A 25,945-nucleotide genomic window follows, 5' to 3' on the forward strand; every position below is an offset into this window, starting at 1 on the left:
CAGTTTATTTGTAATTTACCCTGAATTACGCTGGGTAATCTTTTCAGCTTTTCCACCCCCTGCTCGCCCCTCCAATTCGCGAGCGTCTCGGCGTACCTACGTCACGATATTCTTTACAAAGAAAAACAAGCTATGAGGAACTCGCTCGCACACGAAAGCCGAGATGACAAGCACTCACAAGATGGCCTCCTGCCCTCCGCGGCCGCGAGTCTCCACCCACTTAGGGCGGAGGCCTGCGTCACTTGACCCTCCCCTGCTTGGCACCGCCTCCGGCCGCAGAGCCTGACGGGAGACAGAGCAGCGAGCGAAGGCGTCGGCCATTTTGTGGATGTTTCCTGTGGGACGCGGTGGTGACGGTTGGGTCGGAAGAGTGAGCTATTATTCACGTCGTTTTTTCTTGCTTGTTTTCTCTTTTTTTTTTTGTCGGTAGAGCGCAGTTATGGGTCGCAAGAAGAAGAAGCAGCTGAAGCCGTGGTGCTGGTATCCTTTGTCGGTTTGAAGTCGAGGCCAAGCGGGGGCGCCGGTTAGTGGTGACTGGCTAGGAGAGGCCTCGCTTCGGCCTATGGCGGAGAGTGGGATCTAGGCCTCGAGGTCGGTGGTTTGGTGGTTGGCCTTGGATTTGGGAAGACTTGTCAGAAAGTAGGGGCCCTGAGGCGAGAGGCTCTGGCATTTGTGGGTCGTGGGATTTCGTGACTCAGGAGGTTCTTGCTCTGGTGCGAGTGTTGACCCCCTGAGGCAGCTTGGACCCCTCTTCACCAAGGACAGAGTCCCTTGAGGACTCTTCTGCCATACTCCGTTGTTTTGGTGACGATTCAACAAAGGGACTTTTTTCGAGTATAATACGCTGATTGATTCTGGAGGATTAGGAGAGAGCTTCCGGAGTCTGTCACCCACTTTCTTTTTCTGGTAGAATCAGTGGTTTCGTAAAGGCTTCTGTTAGTCAACCCTGATTTCGACCCCCCCTTCCCCCTCCTTTTATTTTACGGGAGTTGGGGGGATCTGTCTTCCGCGTCTCACCCTCTGGCGCCTTAATCTTCGAGAAGTAACAGGGTGGGGTAGCTTATCTTTCTACCTAGCTTTCTAGGAGTGAAAAAAAAATGCATTTTAGGAATAAAACGTGGCGTCTTTTTTTTTTCCGGAAACGTTAATAAACTATGTTCCAATTTTTTAATTCACTGTCTTGTACCTAAAGAAGCTTTGCTACAGAACTGAATTTATTTTTGTAATAGTTGAGAAATGGTTACACGTTTTGTTAAAGTACTTTTAGGAAAATCTGATTAGTGAGTTAATTCTCGGTAACATAATTCTTCTGTGAGTTTAAATGAAACCTTTGGCAACATAAATTCGGAATTGGAGGCAACTTTATGGGTTTTTATAGGAAATGGTTACTTTTACTCTCAGTGAATTCATTTTCAGATTCCAAATAAGTGTTAAATTCTAAATGTAAATTCTTAATCCGATTATTTTTATGTTCTACTTAATCCTTGAAGTTCCGTCGATATAAACTTTTTTTTAAAAATATTGATCCCGTGCAGTTAACAACGTGCGTTTGTAAATGTTGAGAGAGTGAACAAAAGTTAATTTCACATAAATCTGATAAACGCTGAAATTTGACAAAGCTATATTGCCTGCAGAGATGTGTTTATTTAGGGTTGGTGAAGAAAGATTGTGGGCTTCCGGGACATTGAAAATTCCAAAATTAGTGGCAGGTTTATTTCTAATTACATAATACCAAAAGCGGAGTTTATATAAAGTACTTTAGGTTTTAGCTGTTCCCCGTTTTTAATGTTAAGTAGGGAATAGTGTTCTCTTTAATTGCAAATTTATTTTCTATAAGTAATGTTATTGTGCTGTATTTTTGTACCTTAACAATAGTGACCAGGTATTGTAATAGAGATTTTGATGATGAGAAGATCCTTATACAGCACCAAAAAGCAAAGCATTTTAAATGCCATATATGTCATAAGAAATTGTATACAGGACCTGGCTTAGCTATTCATTGCATGCAGGTAAGGAGTTTTCTTCTCTTAATTTTTGCTCTCTTGTAGTTTGGAAACAACATGGTGGAAAAGTCTTGAATTTCTTTTTGAAACCCAAGGATTTTTTTGTTGTTGTTGTTCATTGCAAAAGGTTAGATAAGATGACCAGTTAATTAAAAAAGATTGTTTAGCCATGGAGAAGATAAACGATTGATTTTCTATGTTTAAAGAATTTTTATTAGTATTTACCTTTAAATTGTTGATGTCTTCATCCTAGATTTAGATACGTGACAGGCTGAAATCACAAAATATTTCCTCAATACTTGGGCAGGAAAACAAAGATCAGTGATTTAAATTTTGTAGGCAATCTGACCAGTTCTAATCCTATAAGAATTAGTACATAATTAACTGCCATTACTCTGCCATTGAAGGATTTGTTACAATCTGTTGCCTGCCTGGGGCTAGGTTTCTTCCACCGTTTATTCCATGGAAGGGTAGCATTGTGTTTCATTTAAAACTTAGGTTTTTTTCATTTTTAAGTAGGGGGAGCTTTGGAATGTATACTTCTGAAGATCTAGTAAGTTTTATTTTTGAAGATCTGTTCTATTCAACATTTCTCCTACTTTGCCAGTCCTAGAGCTGCCTGAATTTTTGCGTAATTGGACCCTAGAGAGGCTTGAGATGAAGAAATCCCCATTGGAAATTACTGTTGGTAGGAGGCAGGGAGGTAAATTAAAACAAGATTATTGCTTCCCCAAGCTTAAACATAAGTTTTTGTAGATCTTTCTCACTTCTATCAAGCCAATCAGTAATTTCAAGTCCATTCAGAAATATAAGCACCTGGTACATTCACAGTTTTCCATTGTGGCAATAACTGGTTGTTAGTCGCTAAGTCCTGTCTGACTCTTCTTGACTTTGTGGACTGTACCTGCCACGCTCCTCTGTCCTTGGAATTTCTCAGGCAAGAATACTGGAGTGGGTTGCCACCTTGAATTCAGGTCTCCTGCACTGCAGGCAGATTCTTTACCGCTGAGCCACAAGGGAAACCCCGTCACTAGTTACCTATGACTATTTAAAAAGAAATTTAAAAATGAAAAGTTAAATTCCTCAGTTGCATTATAGCCACATTTCCAATGCTTAGTCACATGTGACTGGTAGATGACTATTGTATAGTACAGATGTAGGACTTTATCATTTATGTGAGACAGCATTGTACAATGAAGCACCATATATATAGCAGTGAATAAAATAGTCATTTTTGTGACATTTAGATTAACATTGTGGAGGAAAACAACCTATAAATGTTTACTTAGTCTTATACTGGTACATGATAGAGAACTAAAACTAGGTAAAGGGGAACAGGGGAGTGCCGTAAGATTGTAAAGGCCTGAATGAGAAGCTGACATCTGAACAGAGATCAGAGGGTGAGGGAGAGATTCCAGGGAACAGCAAATGAAAAACTGCTACATCAGGAGTATTATCCTATATTGAGGGAAAAGCAGCAATGTGCTATTTTATATAGGAGGTCTTGTCGGCTGCTGCATTTCTTGAGTATGAATGAAATGGGAGGTTTTAATTGAAGTGTAACATGCTTTGGTGTACTTCGGGTCATTTTGGCTGTAAGGTTAAGAATAGACTGTAGAGTGCAGTTAAGACTGCTTTAGGAGTATTCCAGCCAAGAGGTGATGGTGACAGAGATAAGAATTTGTTGATGGGTTAGATGTGGAATGTGAGGGGAGGAGGATGATCTGAAGGATTTTGGCTTGAGCATTGTGAAAAGTGAGTTGAATACAGTGATAGTCAATTGGCCCTTGGTATTTTGGTATCACTGGATTCAACCAACCACAGTTGGGATTCAGTTGATTGAACCCTCAAGTGCAGAAATCTGTGGATACTGGAGGGTGACTGTACTGTGCCATTTTATATAAGGGACTTGAGCATCCTTGGTATGGGGCGGGTAGTCCTGGAACCAGTTCCTCCTTGATACCAAGGGATGACTACTGATGTGTAAAAAGCTGTGGGAAAAATAGGCTTGGAGGTGAGAATATCTAGATCATCTTGTGTTACTTTTTAGTATTTTAGAGAAGGTCTTATTGAATATCCAGATGGAGATGGCATATAAGCAGTTGAATCTACAGGTCTACAGTTTAGAGAAGTTGGAGCTGGAGATAGAAGTTTGGGAGGATGCAGTATAAGGATGGCTATTTTAAGCCATGATACTAGATGTCCTTAGGGAGTATAGATAGAAAAGAGGTGCAAGGACTCTACCTTGGGTGTCTCCCAGCATTTAGAGGTCAGATGATTAAAATAAACCAATGAAGATTGAAAAGGTAGGAAAACCAAGAGACAAATGCCCTGGAAGCCAAATGAGCTGTTTTAAGGAGAGAATTAATTCAAAGCTAGTGGTAGGTCAAGAAAGCACAGGATGAAGATTGGTTTGATCAAAGTAGAGGTCATTGATTACTTGCCAGGAGTGCTTTCCTAGGATGAAGAAGATGAAAGGCTGATTGGAGTGCTTGCAAGAGAAAAGGAGAGGGAAAGGAGAAGCACTATTTTAGGGAGTTGTACTATAAGAGAAGAGCAAAGGAATGTAATGAAAGCTGGAAGGAGATTAGTTGATAAACTATTAGTAACGTCTTTAATTGAAATGTTCTATTTATATATTCTTATAGCAGCCTGTGACATAGGCATGGCAGTTAAATCAGATACATGCTCCAGTTTTTATAGATAAAAGATGTTTTTTCCCCTCGTCACTTAGAAACGTAATGAAAACTAGTTCCTGTGTCTGTGGATGTAACTATATTTCTTTAAAGAACATAGGGATGACTTCATGTTCATCATCAAGAAAAGTAACATTCTAAAAAACTTGGGGGGAAATGATTATGTCATTTATTGAGTAGCTTTATTCATGGATCTTTAATCATAATATAGTTTCTAAATTTGATTTGCATTTCAGTTTTTAAAATGTTTGAGATACTCCTCTAGGAAGAAAAAACAGTTTTCTTCACCTTTCTTCTGTTCTGTGAAAGAGTCTTAAAGGAAAAGAAAAATGTATTACTTGGACAACTGTATCAAAGTCATTCAGTTCAGTCGCTCAGTCATGTCCAACTCTTTGTGACCCCATGAACCGCAGCACGCCAGGCCTCCCTGTCCATTACCAACTCCCGGAATCCACCCAAACCCATGTCCATCGAGTCGGTGATACTATCCAACCATCTCGTCTTCTGTTGTCCCCTTCTCCTGCCCCCAATCCTTCCCAGCATCAGGGTCTTTTCCAATGAGTCAGCTCTTTGCATCATGTGGCCAAAGTATTGGAGTTTCACTTTCGGCATCAGTCCTTCCAATGAACACCCAGGACTGATCTCCTTTGGGGTGGACTGGATGGATCTCCTTGCAGTCCACGGGACTCTCAAGAGTCTTCTCCAACACCACAGTTCAAAAGCATCAATTTTTTGGCGCTCAGCTTTCTTCACAGTCCAACTCTCACATCCATACATGACCACTGGAAAAACCATAGCCTAGTCTAGACGAACCTTTGTTGGCAAAGTAATGTCTCTGCTTTTTAATATGCGGTCTAGGTTGGTCATAACTTCCCTTCCAAGGAGTAAGCATCTTTTAATTTTATGGCTGCGATCACCATCAGCAGTGATTTTGGAGCCCAGAAAAATAGTCAGCCACTGTTTCCACTGTTTCCCCATCTATTTGCCATGAAGTGATGGGACCGTATGCCATGATCGTAGTTTTTCTAAATGTTGAGCTTTAAGTCAACTTTTTCACTCTCCTCTTTCACTTTCATCAAGAGGCTCTTCAGTTCTTCTTCACTTTCTGCCATAAGGGTGGTGTCATCTGCGTATCTGAGGTTATTGATATTTCTCCCGGCAATCTTGATTCCAGCTTGTGCTTCCTCCAGCCCAGCATTTCTCATGATGTACTCTGTATATAAGTTAAATAAGCAGGGTGACGATATACAGCCTTGACGTACTCCTTTACCTATTTGGAACCAGTCTGTTCCATGTCCAGTTGAATACAGGTTTCTCAAGAGGCAGGTCAGGTAGTCTGGTATTCCCATATCTTTCAGAATTACCCTTAGCCTATAAAAGTGGTTCTCAAACTTGAACATGCAAAGGAATCACCTTGAAGGCTTAGATTCATGGTTGCACTCTATCGAGTTTCTGATTCAGTAGGACTCAGGTGTGCCCTGAGAATTTGCATTTCTGATAAGCTTCCAGTTGAAGCCAGTGGTCTAGGCAAACTACTTTGATATCCTTTAACCTAAGTTAAAACATTTTGCTGAAGGAACAAAGACTGACCAGGGTTTTACCATATTGGCAGAGGGTTAGAAATGTTTGATCTAGCAAAGACCATACAGTGAAAAAATGTCCTGAATCCTCAGTGTTTTATGATAACACATCTTAAGAACTTCTTTTTGTGATCAACCAAATACTACATTCAGAGATAGTGACAGCTTCTCTGCTGTGGCAGTGTTAAGCTCCTTAGGTGACTCATTAGTTATGGGTAATTACTATCCTGTCAAGTACATCATTGGAAATTTCACTTTATTCTGATAGTTAATGTAATAAGGCTTCATAAGCATTACTTAATTCAAACTTCCCTTATTTGAGTAGTACTGTTACTTCAGTGCTAATAATTCAAACAAGATTATAAGCTAAACTTGAAATTGTTTATTGATGCTTTGATATTTGCTACACATTGCCAAGTGCTTTTTATATACAGGTTTTTTTTTTTAATCTTAAAAATAACCTGAGAAGTTAGGTACTAAATTAGGTGAAGTAAACTGAGGCTTAGGTCAAATGATTTGCCCAAACTCTCAAAAGCTGGGGGGTTGAGTTCAGTCTTACTATAGAACCCGTCATTCTTAACCTTTATACTAAATGGTCTATGAGTAATTTAAAATTCCTTTTTAAAAAAGACTTTCATGAGGCACTTTTGTCTATCTAATGGAAGACTTGTGTTTTGTTTGTGTGGGTTTGTTTGTTTTTTAATTTTAGGTGCATAAAGAGACAATAGATGCAGTACCAAATGCAATACCTGGGAGAACAGACATAGAGTTGGAAATATATGGTATGGAAGGTATTCCAGAAAAAGATATGGATGAAAGAAGACGACTTCTTGAACAAAAAACCCAAGGTAAATGCTAAGATAAATGCTTTTTCTTAATAAAGTTTCACTAATGAGAGGAGTATTACTATTATCAAGTATAAATTTAATGGTAGGTATTAGATCTATTCGGTCTTCCCTGGTGGCTCAGATGGTGAAGAATGTGCCTGCGATGCAGGAGACCTGGGTTTGATCCCTGGGTTGGGAAGATCCCCTGGAGGAGGGCATGGCAACCCACTCCAGTATTCTTATGTGAAGAATCCCCATGGACAGAGGAGCCTAGCAGGGTAGAGTCCATGGGATCGCAAAAAGTCAGACACAGTGAGCGACTAAGCATAGCACAGCACATTAGGTCTATTCAGAATTCCACAATTTTGAGGAGTTTTTTTGTCTTATGTTTGAAATTAATAGATTTTATTTTGTATATGTGGTTACATGGTACTGTTTGAATAATTCCATACATTATTTTTTTGCTCATAACTGAATTCCAGGTAGATTTAGCAAGTGTTAAGGCCTTTAAAAATGAAGGTACCTTGTTTAGATTTATGAAATCACTAGTTGTAAATTCTTAGTACTGTATTTGACTTGGTATTTGCAGCCCTCTCCTATCCAAATGATTAGTATCTTCTTAATAACCTAAGACATTTTTTATTTTGAAAAGTGTTACAGGGAGGTCAGACTGCTTTGTCATAATTTACCTTTTGGAGTGGAATAGGAAGCTTGTTTTGTAAAGTATAGCTGATGTAGGAAAATGATTTTTGCCTGCCATAGAATAGGGAGAGGATGTTAACCTTCTTGCTTAAATTGAAAAACCATTTGAATAGTAAAGAACAGTGTTGTCTGAATTTATTTTGCAAAAAAAAAAATCTCAAGAGCTAGTTGCACTGAAATAAAGTTTTTAAATGTTGAATGTCTTAAACTTGCTTTGTTTTTCTTTTTTTTACTCTATGGGAAAAATTAATCGAAAGTTTTTTAGCAGAGAGTCAAAAAAAGAAGCAGCAAGATGATTCTGATGAGTATGATGATGATGACTCTGCGGCTTCGACTTCATTTCAACCACAGCCTGTTCAGCCTCAGCAAGGTTATATCCCCCCAATGGCACAACCAGGACTACCACCAGTTCCAGGAGCACCAGGAATGCCTCCAGGTAGCACCTAAGGCCTCTTACAGTTTAACATTCTCAAGTCTTCATTGATACAGATTAGAAGTATTAATTTTTCCCTCTTGTTGTATGTTTTCTTTTTGGTGAAAATTCTTATTTATAGGCATACCTCCATTAATGCCAGGTGTTCCTCCTCTGATGCCAGGAATGCCACCAGTTATGCCAGGAATGCCACCTGGGTGAGAAAACCCTTTTAATTGACTTGTGAGCTGATGCCTAGTAGTGATCTTTCTCAGCTTGGGTGTTTACATGAATTAAATGTTACTTTGTGGGGTTTTTTTGTTTTGTTTTGTTTTGTTTTTTGCTTCTAAAAGGTATGGGCTCTATTAATTATTAAACTTATCTAATAAAGAAATCTACTAATAAATTTAAGGAATATAAATTTGCCTCTGGAGAGACTAGATTTATGGGTTTTAGGATAAATGTAGGCAGCCATCTGCTTCAATTGCATCTGATGTAATTAAAGTAGTTGGTTGTAGGTTTGAGTTTTTGAGATTCAGAACTGTCCATGACACTTTGTAGTTGTGACAGAAGCAAACTCTGTAAATGATTTGTCAAATCTTCAAGAACTAAAATGAATATGAGGTGCCCGTGCTCATCACTTTTACTTAAAAATATTGTTGGATGTGAAAGGTATACAATACACTTTCCCACTGTATTTTGAAAATCACAGTTAGATTTTGATTTTGTCATACATTTTCACAGATTGCATCATCAGAGAAAATACACCCAGTCATTTTGCGGTGAAAACATGTAAGCATCTCATTCATAATGTAATTCAGGAGGTATAATCATAATGTCATTTTTTTTGTGTGTTTAATGGTATCTATTCAGTTGACTTCAAAACTTTTCTAACCTTCCTCACTAAAACTTCTAAAATTTGCAAACTGACACAGATCTCTTAAAGGAGGGAACTAAAAAACATCTGAGGAAATAGTAATAGACCTACATAAATCATTTTCTAATTGTGCAGCTGTTTTCCCTAAACTGCTAAAAGTAATGAGACTTACTAGAGAGGGTTGATATTTAACAGTATATTCTTTTGTGAAATTACATGCTCTATTATGGAAAATAACAGAAGTTTCTTTAATAAAACCTATATATAGAAGTTATTCTGTTTAAGAATCCTAAATCAAAAATTCACAAAACTTGTAATTTTTTAAGTGAATTGAACACTGATATTTGAAGGTGAGCTCTTCTAAGGAAAGGAAAATAAATATGGGTTATGCTTTTAAGTCCTGGTTTAGTGTTAGGAACTTTCTACATAAAAAGTAGAGACTGTGAGTTTAGTTTTGGTTATCTTTCATTTTGATGGTAGTTTATGTGTGCCCATCCCCCAAAAAAGAAAAAAATCTTCACTCCATAGAATACATTTAGTATTTTTTCTTTTGAAAAAATCTTACAGCTCTAAAATGGAGGGTTCTTTTATTTAAGGGGGGAAGTTTTTTGGTTTTGTTTTTGTTTTTTAATTTATATTCTGTCGATATATTCCAAGTGAGACAAAAAGTGATTTTGTTTTTCAATTACATGTTTTAGATAAGCCCTCTTGTTTTTAAGAAGAGTAAAATATTTGTTCTCAGTAACTTTAAATGTATTAAAATGTTCTTTTAGCAGACACTGAATTTCCTCCCCTCCATTCTACTGGTAAACCAGAGAGTTTGCTGGGGTTTAGGGGATTTATTTTGATAGGATTGTTTTTAGTGTGTTGTATGTTCTTTCACTTTGATAGATTTCAATATTAGAGGTCAAATTCAAGTCTTTATTGTTGTTTCAGGCTTTTAGCTAGAATATTTTCTAATATTTTATGCTGTTAATTAACTTTAGTTGTCTCTTGAAATTTGCTTTCTAATAGAATGATGCCAATGGGTGGAATGATGCCACCTGGACCGGGAATACCACCTCTGATGCCTGGTATGCCACCAGGTATGAAATGTTAGACAATTTCCTTTTTAATATGACAGGCATGTTTTATTCTTAAATATTTTGAATAACAGATTTATGAGCATTGGTACAATGTGATTTTAAATTTTCTATAGGTTAGTAACTTCTTTTAAAATTACTGTGAGAAATGTGTTTTGTTTTGTTTTTTGAAATAGTAAAAGTAGTCTTCATAGTAAAAGTCGTCTTCACAGCAACCAGAATGAGTCACTGAGCTTTGTGACTTAAGAATTTATATTAAGAATATTTTAGACAAGTAATGGAGACCCTTAGCAAGTAACAGAAAAATCCAACCCTAAGTGGTAGATTCGGTGACTACAGAGATAACAAGAACCCATACTTTCTTAAATTTGCTGCTTTGCCAACTTTAGCTTTTGTTCCTCAGACATATTACTCAGTAGTTCCAAGATGACTCAGGCAAGAAAAATCCAATTCAGAAAGTCTGCTTTTATTTCTTTTACTTTATGGCAAAGTAACTTTCCCAGAAGCTCTTTAGCCTCTTAGATATCATTTGCCAGGAGAAGGTCTAATGGACCCCCCAGGTACAAGGAAGCCTGCAAATTAAAATATCTTGACTTTTTGGTCTATAATGTGAGGGGATGGGATTTGGTTAGCCCAGAAAATAAGTGTGCCACAGAGATCTTCATGAGCGTCTCTTGATCCATTGCCTAGTTTTTTAATCCTAGCACGTTTGATTTGCAATCCATAACAGATTCACATGTACTCAAGTGATAGTATAAAAGGAACAGGAAAAATAAAGCAGCAAAATTTGAATCATAGCTAGTGCAACCATTAATTTTTAGGCAACAACTTCACATACATTATGATCTGAGATAACTTTAGACCTTTAAAGGAATAAAGAAAAAATACCCTATTTGAGTTCAGCAGTCAAGAGTTAGTAATTTTACAGTATAGGGTTTTGGGTTTTTTGTTTTTTAATTGGCTAAGAATTTTTTAAATTCTCTGCAGGTATGCCCCCTCCTGTTCCACGTCCTGGAATTCCTCCAATGACTCAAGCACAGGCTGTGTCAGCTCCAGGTATTCTTAACAGACCACCTGCACCAACAGCAACAGTTCCAGCTCCGCAGCCTCCAGTTACTAAGCCTCTTTTCCCCAGTGCGGGACAGGTAAGGTGAAATTCTTGAAAAAGGAGTACATTAATATTTAAAGGTAAAGTTCAGTTTATTGAAATCCTTCAGTTTGTCATAGGTTATTTAAGTATTTTCTAATCTTTTTAATATAACTTATTAACTATACTAAGGAGTGGCCTATTCTCTCCCATGTTTGCACACATTGATTTCCTGGTATGTTGTTTCTTCATAGTAGTTAATGCTGGTTATTCTTCACTTTATTAGAAATGAAAATTTAATTTCTGGGAGCTTAAATAAAAATGTTAAGAACTCTTCTTTTACATAATGAGCTCTGGGTACAATGAAACCAAAGACAAAAATGTAAAATCCTAAAACTGTAGCAAGTTATTTTTGGGCTCTTCCTTTAATCTAGAGTTGTTAAACAGTGTTGCACTGTTGTAGGAAGGGCATCATTTAATGAATTTTGACCTAGTCCTCCCCAGAACTCAGAAGCAAAAGATTATTTTATATGTAGTATGTATGTAATGGTTGTTACCCCAGTTTTATTCTGAATTAGGCAGGTGTATTTAATTCATTCAGAATTCAAGAGGTCAGGATGTATGTTTTGTTCTTTATTGATGTTTTCTTTTTTCAACTTTTTCCTATTTGTAGTTGCTAAATTAACAAGCATTACTTTTTAAGTGCCTTTTAAAGCATATTAACTTATGTTTTTGAGGTTGGGGGTGATTTTTTTTGAGAAATGTTATTAAACTTTTGGCAGATATTGTTATTGAGAGAACTGAAGTAAACTTAATGCATCATAATTCTCAGTTTAAGGTATCAGTTTTGAAATACCATAGTGCAAAACACCTTAGTTTTAGGGGGAAGAAAAAACTATGGTTAATTAGATTTATTGATATAGAATTAAAGTTTTTTTGAAGCTCATACTGTCACTCTGTTTATTATAAATGCATTAACTGCCTACCTCTATATATAAAACAATTTTGATTGCATTGTATTTTGCATTTACAGAAATGCAATCTATACTGGAAAAAAAAGTCTACCACGTGGCTTATTTTCACCCATTTGTTTGGAGACTTTTCATTGTTTCCTTTCTTTTATGCTACAGATGGGGACACCTGTAACAAGCTCAAGTACAGCTTCATCCAATTCAGAAAGTCTGTCTGCATCTTCTAAAGCTCTGTTTCCTAGCACAGCACAAGTACGCAGGAAGTTGGCAGTTTAAAATTGTTAAAATGGCTTTATAACTTAACCCTTTGGACCCTACTTTAAAACTAAATCTTTTCCCCAAAATATATTATTTAATTTTTAAAAAATAAAATTAATGGCTTATAAATCAATGATATTTGAAAATTTGAACCACATACTAATAGAAAAAAAATGTACCCCAAACTCCTATGGCTCTAAAGGGTTAAAAGCATGTAAGCAGTAAGTGGATTATAGTGGCCAATGGTTAGCTTGATGCATGATTAAGCTATTCTGTTTTATGCTGTTTAATGCATCACATATAACGTAAGGAAATTTAGTACTCTGCATTTGGTTCTAAAAATTGGCCTAGTTTACATGTTTCAGATGCATAGTGTTACAGAAAGTAACATTTTTTACTGGTAACTTTAAAAGCTCTACTAAACCCTTTTGTCCATCATAATCATACAGACATTGTTAATTGAGCGGACCTTGTATTACTATATAAAGAATAATTCTGAAGGCCATATCTTTAATGTGTCACCATTGATAATTGTTTATGGTAGGCTTAGTAACTGAAATTTATGCAAACACTTTTTTGTGTTCTATAATTTTCTTGTTTTTTTTGTTTGTTTGGTAGATCAGTTTTTAAAAAAGAGTAATGAAAATTGAACATACGCTATTCCATGATACAATGCAGTATTTCATCACTTAGGAATAATACAAAGCTTTGTAAATTAAATAATTTTTGGTGAGGAGATATATGCTGTCTGAGAAATGAAATAAGCAGTCTTGTTTCTTGTTTTCCCTGCTGTGTTTTAGATGTGCTTTGATTCAGCATCTTTCAGTATTACATGTTATCTTAAGTTTTGTGGATTGATCATGATGTTAACTTAGTTTTAAAATTTTGTCCCTTATTGAATGTTAGTGTATTGTTTTTAAGTTGAATTGGTAGTAGATACATTCAGTTTTGAGTTTTGAGGTTTTATTGATGAAAGATTGTTTTACAGGCTCAGGCAGCTGTCCAGGGACCTGTTGGTACAGATTTCAAGCCCTTAAATAGTACCCCTGCAACAACTACAGAACCACCAAAGCCTACATTCCCTGCATATACACAGTCTACAGCTTCAACCACTAGTACAACAAATAGCACTGCAGCTAAACCAGCAGCTTCCATAACAAGTAAGCCTGCTACACTTACCACAACCAGTGCAACCAGTAAGTTGATCCATCCAGATGAGGATATATCACTGGTAAGTTGTTTGCAATTTTTTACTAACAGAGTTTGATTGAGTACTATCATAGCAACTTGTTCATTTGAAAAAATTTTAGTTTGTGTACCAATGGTCTTACCATCTGATTGAATGCTAAGTGATTTTTGCCATTCAAATTTTTTATTTTTACCATTCTAACTTCACAAAACAAAGTGAATATTGCATATTTTGATCTTAGATCCATTCCACCTCCCCTAAGACTATGTCTAAAAGAAAGTAGTGAGTTGGGTTCTTACTCTTAAAAATTAGTTTAGTTGGACATAAATTTGTAAATGAATTGAAGAAGCAGTTAAGTGTGAGATAGAATCTGCAGATTGCTTACTGTACATACACCTTCATTACACAGTTTCTTGCTGAAGCAATTTATAATTCCTGGAAAGTTGTTCAGACATAACATACTTCAAATATAAAAATAGGTGATGTTTTCTTAAGGCATCAAGGTTTTAAGTAGTTGGGTTGATTTGTGTTGTGAAAGGAATTGGAATATAAGAGTATATTTAAAAATGACTATAAAGACTTTAGATTCTTGCCTTCATGCTTAACAACTCTCTGTGTTCATATGTTTCACATTTCACGTATTTTTATTCCTAGGAAGAGAGAAGAGCACAGTTACCTAAATATCAACGTAATCTTCCTCGACCAGGACAGGCTCCCATTGGTAATCCACCTGTTGGACCAATTGGAGGTATGATGCCACCGCAGCCAGGCATCCCACAGCAACAAGGAATGAGACCCCCAATGCCACCTCATGGTATTTCTCTTTTTAACATTTTTTTATTTAGTGGCTTTTCTGAGTATACACATAAAACAAATCTATATGCAAAATGCATTACATCTAAAAGTATGGTGCACAGACTGAATCTGTCTTTTTTGTGTTTTAAATGTGTTTTTTAGGTCAGTATGGTGGTCATCATCAAGGCATGCCAGGTTACCTTCCTGGTGCTATGCCACCGTATGGGCAGGGACCGCCAATGGTGCCCCCTTACCAAGGTGGGCCTCCTCGACCTCCGATGGGAATGAGACCTCCTGTAATGTCGCAAGGTGGCCGTTACTGATCTTACTTCATCCAGTCTAATAGGTTTGGAGATTAAACCTTTTCTCAACTTGTGCTGTTTATATAGCCAAGCTTCCGTCAATAAGGCGTCATTGTGACTTTAACAAAAACATTATCTTCCCACATACCAGGAACTATTGGACATTTATTTTACATGGGAAAATTTATTTGGAATAATAAAGCAGGAACTTTTCCTGAAGTTGCAATTTATACTGTATGGCTTCTTTTTCATGTTTCATCTAGGTTTTTAGAAGTGAAGTATAGTAAATTTGGTTCGTTATATTGTGAAGGCGCTGGAATTACATGAACATACCACCTTAATAAAGGCAAGTTCTGTAAGCTTACATTGCTATTTGTAAAGTTATGCCTTCACAGCATTTCAGATGCTGTTGGACTTCATGTCCCCAACCTAGCTTGGTGAGGGCTGTAACTGTCTCCAAGTACCTGTACATTGGAAGTCTGAATGTGTAACAATATTTAATGTATTTAGAGTTCCTCATGTTGCAGGGTTTAAGAAATCTGACCCTCCAAGGTCATGTGACTTTTCTGTACTGTTAAACTTCATTGTAATAAAATGAGAGAAAAATTTATGCCTTTTTATTCATAACCCAGCTGTGGACCACTGCCTGAAAGGTTTGTACAAATGCATGCCAGAGTAGATGTCCACATAATAAAATTTGTAGTTACCAATGCAGTTTTGATATATCATTGGATTCTGTCACTGAATTGTAGGTTGTTTGTTAGCTGCATGTTTTTAACTGGACAGTATATGTGGAATTGTATGTTAATCCTTCAGTTGACAAAAAACCTAGAGAGAGATATATATATATATATGGGTCATTATATGAGTATGAAATCTTTATATTGTGTCACCTTTCCACCCCCTTGGTGTCAGTACATGTTAGATATCATCGAGACTTAAAATGTAAATCCTAATATTCCCTTCTTCTTGCTGCTGATGTTTAGAGCCTAGTGCCAGACCCATTCATTTCCTTTTGATTATTTTTGAAACTGCGGTACTGAGTGGACCTCAGAAGCTTTTCAGGTGCAAAATTCTAGAAGCTTAGGTGCATGCAGGAATAGCCTTTTGTGCTGTTAATGACTGGTATGTACTCTAAGTGTAATTATGAGAATCTACATGTGCCTCTGTTAAGATGGTTAACAGATGGATTTGAAATTTTTTATTATGTTCCTGGAAGATTTCATTATTTCTTTGATTAAATGGCTGCCTTCTGTTATTAAGCCTAAATGGCTTTTTGCTGTTAACCTTTTCATCCTTGGAAATTTGAATGTTAAAACTATTCTATGAAGAACCTTTCTGTCGATGACTGCTATTATTCAGTATCTTGTGTTGCAAGTCTCATAATAATAGCTTGTTGACCACTTTTTGGCATCTATTTTTAAATCTTTTGTAGAATACTTTTATGATTATTTAAGTATCAAATGACCTGTACAAAGTATAATTATTAATATTATGAACTCAAGTTTAGTTTTCCTTGATATAAAGTTAAGACAGCTAAGAAAATAACATTTCTTTATAACTTTATGTGGAGGTGTAGGTATCAGACAAAATCTGAAGTTTTGTTTAAAAAAAAAAATGTTTAACCATGTAACAAAATACTGAAGGATGTTTTAATTATCATAAAAGAGTCTGTATATAAGTGACAAGTAAAGTCATTGATTTAAAGAAAACACTAAGTATTAAAGCTGAGTGCCATTTGTTTTGCTCCAGTGGTGTTATAGCTCCTGTGCTATTTATCACCAGGAAAGCATTTCTTATTCTACCCCTTTTCTTAACAAACGCCTGTCTACCTAGATAGTTTTGGAATTATCATATACTTCTTAGATTTGGCAGTACGTATATCATACTGCCAAAGAAAGACCTGTGTTGAGAATCTTTAAGGTCAAGATGGCATAATTTAAATTCAGAATTATTAAATAGGAAAACCAAATGTCTCCCAAGCATTTCATGTACAGGGTTATCAACAAACCGGGAATGGATGATAGCAATGGGGCAGAGGGGGCAGGAAGAGGGTAAAAATGGGTTAGTAATGTTTCAAAAATTTTGCAAAGTTTCATTTGCATTTAATGCAAAGAAAACCAATATATTGAGGTTGCTTTCTGAGATCCACAAGGAGAAAACATTACTACTTTTGAATAAGGGGTAGAATTCTAATTAGAAGTTACTTCAAAATGTTATGCACAGCAGTTAGACTTAGGCACATCATCTCTTGTGTTTGTATGTATATGGCTCAGATGGTGCCCATTTGGTATATTTAATGTGTAATTTGTGCATGCATCAGAGCATAATAAGCTTCTAGAACATACTTTTTACCTAACTGCTTCTGGGGTCCATATTATGATTCAGTCATGAGTGGAACAAATTATGTTGAAGTAATTTTAACTCTTACTTTGACTTAACTTTTTAAAATAATGGATGGAGTTCAGTTGAAGTAAACTTCATCTGCCCTCACAGAAGACAGCTTTGGGGACCCAGTTATATACAAGCAGGCATTGTGATTAACATAATTTAGGAGATTGTCAGATTAATGGGACTGCCAGCTTTGGCTCTAGCATACATCCATTGTCACCACTTGAAAAAAAAAAAAAGAACCACCATTTTTGTCTGGCACTAGTTTCTATTATGTAGCTTTTACTACTGTATGACAGTAACAAGACCAGCAGGTGAGGATCAACTTTTGAGTGACTGCTGGAATATCATTTGACTTGAATACTACTATGTTAGCAATCTCACACATTTACCAATTAGAAATGGGGTAAATATTCTTTGAGCCCTCCTATTCCACTGATCAAGTTACATATTGAACTTAAACTCAGTTTAATTAAATTTAGTTATTTGGCGGGGGGTGGGGGAGAGTCCCAATAAAAGTATGGACTCAAAATGGAATTACAGTGGACAATAGATTTTTTTTTGTAAGAGCTACTCCTTTTTTCCTATGCTTTGCTTGATCATTGGGATTTTTTTTTAATGCATGTCTTTTAAATTAATTGGGTAATGTTTTTCTAAAATTAAAATTTTCTTCTTCCTATAGCCCTGCCATAGGACAGGCTGAGGCTGAGTCTCAGTGTTGCCCTGTTCAGTCTGAGGCAAGTGGGATTTATTTTATTCCTTATAGGGGCTTTCACAGCTTTATGGCTGTTGGATATTCATGTCCCCAAACTTGCAGCAAGTTTGGTGAAGGCCCCTAAATTTAATTAAATTTAGGGTTTTTATACTCTTTTGGCAGAGAAGGCTCTATATTAATATTCACGTTTGACTGTGGTGTTAATAAAATATTTGACATGTAATTTGTGTTACATAATACTTAACAGCCTCAGTAAAGCTGGTATTACTTACATTGAACTTTAGTAAATTGACAAAATTTGACATTCTTGATTTGGAGGCCTGATATATTTCATTCAAATTTTCCCTTTCACTTTCTAGGAAAATCGGACTGGTTATTTTCTCCTTAAACTATTAAATTTAACCTCAAGGATAAGGTTAATCATTAGACATGCCACTGGATAGTGAAATCTGCTTTTTTAAATCCCAAAGTTATGCATTGAAGGTTGAAAGGCCATCTGGAAATGCTTGTGATTTTTAATATATATAAATCTCACCACATTAGAGCAAATGTTAATGTAGAGCCCTGTGAAAAGTGGGAAGATGGTGTGTATGTGTGGTATGTATGCGTATACACTACACATTTGGTATAAAAAAGGATTGGGTATTACGACTTACAGTATGGGTGGATTATTTTTGAAGCAGTCAAATTGTATCACATAGTAAAGTTAGTATATTGAACTGTGGTTTTGGAATGATTATTTTGAGTTTCATTTTATCTTTACTGAACAATATTTGATACAATTATGCACACATGAAAAGCATCTATGTATGTTTCCAACTAAAAATTGCTTTTATATGGTTAAGAAAAGTATTTATGTGTATATGTTGTAAGGGGCAAGTAAAGGGGGAACTGGAAGAGAGGCCAAAACATTAACTTTGATTACTTTTGTTTCTTCCTGTGTTAAAGCCATCATTCTATGCAGATAGCATTTTCCTCTGAACAGTAACAGTTAACGTAGTACAATGTTTAGCAAACTCAGGCTTGTGTTTCTGTGTGGTTTTAATTCTTGGAAGCTTAAAGAAATACTCAATGAATTCCAAATTTTCACATCTGTAACTAGAACATACGCTTTTCTCTGTAACCGAATCATGGAAAGAAGATACCAATGTTTGAAAAAAGAATGTGTCACCACAAAAAAATTCCATTGGAATATTTTACTCCCTGCTCAGTCATTGCACCTTTTAAGACTCCTTAGTTGGAGGTTCTTTCTGTTACAGCCACCATTGCCCCAATATATTGAAATATTCAAGAGTGAAGTTGCTTGTCCCAATTCTAAGAGTGATCATTGAAATAATTATAATTGAAATATATACTCTTAAACATTTGAGTGCTGGGGTGGGAGGGATTTTCTAAGGGTGACATAATTTATTTGAAGGTGATAAGACGTAGGTTCTTTGAGCTCTGTAGTTCTGTGATTCAGACAAATAACAATTTTAAGAATTACTTAACTTTCAGGTGTCTATCATATCCACTGGTAAAACTTGGTAAATTATGGGAAGGAAATGTTGAAGTCACTTACTTTGTGAGATAAAATTTTGTTTAAACTGACACTTGTGTTGGTTACGAGATTTTTTAAAGTAGGAAACATGTAATCTAGAATTTGTGTAAATCAGGTATGTCTTTTTTTTTAAGGTGGTATTTATCTACCATATTGAATAACTTTTGTATGTTATTCCAAAATGAAACTGGTTCTCTCTTACTCTTATGGAAGTCTTCTTAAAGAAAGGATTCATTATAAGACTATTGACTATAAGGCAGAGTTTTGTAAGTAAACATTCTCCCAATTATACTTCTGCTTGCAATCTTCATGATATGAGTATTAGTGTAGGTTACTCCTCTTTTAACCTTCTTTCTCAATATTTTATTTTCTGTTACCTGAATCATTTTAATAAATAACTTTGTTTTTATAGCATATAAATAATTAACATTTCTGTGTGGTTTCTTGCCAAAATAAGCAGCTACTTATGCACATATTGGATATTCACAATTTTGTGGTTAAAATATCTCCCAATATTTCCAAGTGTTTTCATGTTTTTACTTGGCATTTTGTTGGAAAATAAAGCATTTAAAAGAAACTAGATTCTTCAGTAAGGCTTGGAGAAGAATTGCTTTTTTATAAGCATTGTTTTTCCTGACCTAGGTTTTATACACTTTTGCATAGTAATTTGGCCATAAAAGGAAGAGCCTTTCATTTTCTTCCGAACTCAAAGAAGAATAGTTTGAAACTCTTACTAGTTTGAAATTATTGAATCTTCTCTCTTTAAACTTAATTAATCTCATGTATTCTCAGGGGAAATTATAGTAGTCAGGATATAGAAGTCATTTTAAGGTAGAAATTGGAAACCCAAAGTCTATCTTCACTGAAGCTAGTTTGAACTATTTATTTCTATTTGATGCAAATTGAACATAGTATTGTAAATGAAGACTGGTTCATAGTTAGGTTCTTTAGGAGGCAAATAATCACCAGCTTTATTATGAAAATATGTTTGTGTATTGTAATTTTTGTCAAATTAACTGTAGAGAAAATACATGTGAGTAAACTGTTCTAACAACTGATTACTTGGATCCCAGCCATTAATTCCAAATATTGTAGTTCTGTGTAAAGTTGTAATACAGCACAGCTTCAGTAATGTGCTGTGTTGAGTCAGGGGTTTCTATAATGCTTTGTGTGTAAAAAGAGGGAAATCCTTTATTGCAATTTTCCAGGCCTTTTCCAGGCCTCTCTTACTGTGTCTGGGTTTTGTTTTTTAACCATTATTATAGTTAAGAATTGTATGTTTTGTTTTGGTTTAATTGTATGTTCAGTTTTGGTTTAAATATAAGGAACTGGCAATGAAATTCACTGATGCCCGACTTGGATAAAAATGAAGAATGTTGTTTACCCAGCTTACTACACACAGACCAGTAGTGATTATTTGGGAGAAGCCACTGTATAGTGTTGTTAGACTTTTTTAAGAACCATAAATGTAACGAAAAGTGACAGCATTCTGGCCTTGGTTTACATTCATTATGAAAGGTTTCACCAAATCATTTATTACAATGTAGCTTGTTAACATTTTATTCATAAGTAGTTTGGTGGTCAGTCAAAAATGAAAATAAACAAGATTTGCTGCATCATTTCCCAGTTTCTGTTAATAAAACAAGGCTGCTTAAGTACCCAAGTGGACCAAGGAAAGAGTTACTAAAGTTTCTGGAAGTTTGAGTTAGAAGAATGAGACTTCATTTAGTTATTGAACAGACCCTCTCTTTTAGTTATTAGCTTGTTACTATACTTGTAGGAGAAGTGATAGAATTTTTTCTGCCCGGGTTCTTAAAATTGAAGATCTTCAGTATAAGGAAATGAAGTCGAGTATTTTAAAAGTTGAATTTTAAAATATTCAAGTTTACCCTTTTAGAGTAACCCATGTTTTCATAGTACACATACCAAAATAGTCTATTAAAATTGAGATGTATCCAAGAGATATACAGTATTACTAACTCATTCTCGTAAGATCACTCTAAATAGCCAACATAAGGTAATTTTTTAAGACTTAGGGAAAAAAAAATTTTAACTGTATTAATGTCAGACTCTGAGGAAATATTATGCGCATTGACTTTTTAAACTGAATTGAACTCCTCAGTTTAATACAATTTGTGTTTTTGTTAACTAGCAGCAGAATTTCAGCATTTGCTACTTACTGGTAGAGAAGAAAAATCCCACAGCCCTGCCAGTACAGGTTAGTTTAATCTGTAAGTACCTGATGTTCCTATTTTTTTCAAACATATCCATATAACCCACACAAGGAAGCAAGCTGTGCAGTTATTAAATGTGAGTATGACTAATAGAGATCCATTGGACACTTCACACACAAATACTTGGGCCAAAGTAGCTCTAGGTTTGCTCACCTTAGTTGTAATAAAGGTGTAATACTGCTCCTTTATTATCTGGTTATGGTTGAACCTAAATAGATAAATTGTACATAGAAGGAAGACAGTGGAAGTTTCAATTGGCTGTACGCTCATGTTGGTATATAGAGTGCAGGTGTTTGGCTTCAGGGTCTCCTACTTAAGCCACTCCTGTGGTGGAACTCATACTTTTTAAACTTTTTACAATATGAATCAACAGACAAAAAGTCATGTTTCCTCACCTCTAGCAGTGATAAATAGCATGCAATCATAAGCTAGAATATGTTTTTTTACACCTTTTTTGATCTTACATGTTTTTAGCGTCTTTTGCTGTGATTAAGTACTGATTTTGTTCATCTTTTTTGTACACTATAACCTATTCTATTGGTGCACCACCATTGTGGGTTCGTTTTATTTTGAACTGAGTAGTAGTTCAATGACCAAATGAACGCTGACTATCAAGAAATCTAGACAGGTTTCTTTGTGTATTCCTTTTGAGGGGCAGTGAGGACATACCTGGTTATGAAAGTTTCATTAAAGGTTTTGTTAGTTTCATTATTTCTACCAGGATTCATTGTCAGCTTGAACCATCCTTCAAAGATTTCCTTTAAGCTTTAAGTATTATGCTTTTATGTTGATAAAATTTTTAAATACTGAGGAGAGAAGAAGAAAGTGTACAATTTAGTTTACACAAGCCTGAACCATTCTTCAGTCTGTATGGCTTCCTCTTCACCTTAAGTGTAAAGTTGTATAATACAGGACAGTCTGTTCATAAAACCAGCTGATCTTTTATTCCTATTAAACTGGGCTGGTGATGAGACACTGAAAACAGATCATCTTAATGTTAATATGGAAGTCATGTTTTCAGTTAAGTGTTTTAATGACCTTGATTTATCAACATTTTTTATAAGATATTCACTTGGTTTTTAATATATAAAATTACCTAAGGGCTTAAGTTTCATTGCCTTTCACAGTTTAATCTGTATAAGAAATGGTGTAGATACAGTGGAAATGGTTTTCCTTAAAACCATCTCTTTAAAGCTGCTTTGCTGGTGAGTACTTACTATTTTGCACTTTGATATATTACTATTTTTCTAAAGTTGGACACTTTGATGGCAGTGTCTTGAGTTTCTGTGTTCTTCCAACTATTATCTGAATCAAGAATGTTAAGGTGATTATTTTACTTCCTCAAAGTTCCTAATAATTGGGGGTCACTTTTTTTTTTCTGACTTTCACTTACTAGACTATAACTGCAGAAACTTAACATGTAAATTACTTCTTTTGGTGAGATAGGGAAAATGTGTTTGCTCAAAACTAACATTTAAGAGAAGTCTTACAGATTTTTTTGTACTTGACAGGCAGAAAATTTTTTTCTCAGTGCTTTTTGATTGCCATTTTACATAGGTATAAAATTTAAAGACTTGATCCCTGTTTAAATCATTGTAACACGTGGATATTTTTTTTACCCTTTAGCTTTTAGTCACATCCTAGCTAATGTCAATATATGCTAAGGATGTTTTCAGATTGTTTTTCCTGCTGTGATCTTTTTAAGTCAGTAATAAAGAGGCAACTCTTGCTTTTTAGTATGAACAGTGGTAGTCTTCTAAAACCTGAGAATTGATGTCTGAGTATGTGATAATGGTGATGTATTGTTCTAGATAAGCACTAAACAAAGTGTGGACCCTCAATTGATGTCTTTTAAGATTTAAAGTGAAGTATATTTCTAAGGAACTCTGTCCTTTCCTAGCAAGGATAAGCAGATGCTGAAAATTCGGTAAGTATGTAACTTTAAATGCATGTGATAGTTACGTGAATAAATAGCTAAATTTCCATGGTTTAAGATAATACCTAGACATGAACAAGAATTGTTGAATATCCTTTGCGACTTAATGTGTCTAGCATTTTTACAAATTTGTGTGCACACTGATTAAATTGAAAGGTACCTTACTCCTTTGTCTCTTTGTTTTTATTTTTATGGTGCATTACTAATTTCATATTTCAAACTTTTTTCAGAGTAGAAATAAGTGGCGGGTAAAGAATATCTTCAAGGAAGAATTATTTAAATGTCCCCATCTTAAAACCCAGTGATGACCTTCTGTTTAAGGCTTCTGTTTTTTCAGCTCCAGTTAGATCTGACAGATAATAGGCAACTGATGGGAATGAAATCCTTGTGCTCTTTCTGGAATATTGTGGGAATCACTGTATAATAGTAAAATGTTACTTAAGGCAACAGTGGATTTTCAGGGAAGCAGTGTTTCTTAAATTAAGAGAGAAAGGTAGTGAGATTTTGAAATCTCTCCTCCCTGGTACACCATAACTCTTAATAAAAAGAGGGTAAAGGGAGGTTCAAGTGAAAACATTGAATTGCTACAGCTGGGAAGGTGATTTACATCTGAATAGTATGTCTGCTTCTTTCCAAACTGATACAGCATTTTGTGATATGGTACAAGATCTCAAAGGGGTGGGGAGAACAGGGTGGGTTCCCTCCATTCTGTCTCCAGGCTTCACTCCAGCATTGTACTGGCAAGGAGGGAAGTGGAAGAAGAGCAAGTCATACAAGGGATATGATGGTAAGGAGAACCTAAACAGACAAGGGAGGATAAGTGCTAGTCCATGTGTGTGATTAAATGGTCTAGCTAAACAACTTTTGACTGGTAGCAGAATTGTTTTATGTAAGTAAATGAACTTACTGACTTAAAAGTTGTAATTAAATACTAGCTTAAAATTTTTACTGACTTTTAAAATTAAGAAAGACGCTAGCAATTAAATTAACACTAGGATTTGTGGGGCAGGAGGCAAGTGGGGGGGTATTTTTAAATTAAAGCTTTCTTGCTTAAGTAATAGTGCGTTTTGTCACCTTGACATACCACTTGGAAGTTAGAGCATAAGAAAAATGAAATGGATGACCGCATTTATAGTGTTTATATTAAATTTTAGCCTACTGGTAGGATTTGAATGGAAGAGGTGTTCCCAGATGTTCCTTCGTGTGTGGAACCATACAATTGGAGCTCACAAAGAGCCTTGAGGTTTTTTTTTCTCTCCCCTCTTGAGTTTGTCTGGAAGTGTTTGCAAGGCTTTGAGAAAGCCAGAACTACCATTTGAAAAATGGTGCTTTATTTTCATATCTGAAACAACTTTTGGGTTGGATCTTCAGTTAAAGGTGGAAGGATTTTTGCTTCTGCATTATTAAAAGCAAGTGCCTTTTTATTCCAAGGTAATGATTGACCATTAACATTTGAGTGTTGTTTACAAAGATTAATAAAATTTTTCATTTCTTAATAATACTTGTCTGAGCCCTATTTATTAAGTTGTATCCAGAAGAGATTATACTGAAAATGAATTATACACATCAGCTGTCCTGAACAGGGTTTGGTGTGCCTTGGAAGATGGAATCCACAGTTAGTAAATATGGAATGTTTATTGGAGGAAAGTATTTAAATGGTAAATAAGTTTTAGTACTGTGGGTATGGAGTAATTGGTGGTTATTAGGTTGAACAAATAGATGGAGCCAGAAGTAGCATAGTGGTTTAGGCTATAAGCATAAAATTAAACCTTGCAGTCCCGTCTATCTCCATCATTTAGTAGTTTATGACCTTGAGGAAGATAGCTTCTCTAAAGTGATGGTAATAATTTTCCTAGGCTTGTGAGAAAAAGTTAGTGTAACAGAACTTATCCATGTCTACCAGACCAGTGGAAATGGCAGGGTTAGGGTCTAGGTATAGGCAGTTACTGAAAACCTAAAACTTCAGTAAATGCTTATGAATTCCTGCCATATGCTTGGATACTCTCCTGTATACAGGTAGACAGAAGATGCATCCCAAAAGGGACCTTGCAGCTTAGGATTTAGGAAGCCAGCCCTTGAAAAAAGTTTTGGGTGAGTGTTACAGGCAGAGGGAACAGTAGGTACAGAAACAGATGGGAAAGCTTAGCCTCTTGGAGGAACAAAAAATGAAGTATGAGTGGTGGGTTGGGAGGGTGTTTGTGGAGGTTGGGGAGGTAGGTAGACCCATCACATCATGGTTTGAATTTTAGTCTAGTGGAAGTCATTGAAAGACTTGGAGCTGGTGAGTAGTATATGTGACTTTTAAAAGCCCATTCTAAGGTGTGTGAAGGTGAGGGGTGGATGGGGTG

General features: G+C 35.7%; 1 protein-coding gene across 50 annotated transcripts; it reads left to right on the plus strand.

Annotated features, from left to right (window-relative positions):
- Positions 1-294: 294 nt before the first annotated feature.
- ZNF207 (zinc finger protein 207) lies at positions 295-23,761 on the plus strand. 50 transcript variants are annotated; one of them, XR_014079443.1, is made up of 16 exons: positions 295-480; positions 1,883-2,009; positions 6,989-7,127; positions 8,074-8,244; positions 8,363-8,438; positions 8,965-9,012; positions 10,112-10,182; positions 11,167-11,324; positions 12,397-12,489; positions 13,484-13,726; positions 14,339-14,498; positions 14,642-14,825; positions 15,045-15,127; positions 17,855-17,909; positions 21,580-21,645; positions 23,473-23,761. XR_014079443.1 is itself a non-coding variant. In XM_081579777.1 (13 exons), the coding sequence occupies exons 1-12, from the start codon at positions 440-442 to the stop codon at positions 14,800-14,802; spliced, it is 1,485 nt and encodes a 494-aa protein (XP_081435903.1). In that variant the 5' UTR covers positions 295-439; the 3' UTR covers positions 14,803-14,825; positions 15,045-15,495. The 50 variants fall into 50 exon arrangements, 12 of the variants coding, with proteins under 12 accessions (XP_081435903.1, XP_081435906.1, XP_081435913.1 ...); XR_014079452.1 differs by having other exon boundaries at positions 14,642-14,788; positions 21,583-21,645; XR_014079447.1 differs by having other exon boundaries at positions 8,077-8,244.
- The last annotated feature ends 2,184 nt before the right edge of the window (positions 23,762-25,945 follow it).

Source organism: Giraffa tippelskirchi, chromosome 3 (genome assembly GCF_054371585.1).
Source record: "Giraffa tippelskirchi isolate mGirTip1 chromosome 3, T2T-mGirTip1v1.2.pri, whole genome shotgun sequence".
Lineage (NCBI taxonomy): Eukaryota > Metazoa > Chordata > Mammalia > Artiodactyla > Giraffidae > Giraffa > Giraffa tippelskirchi.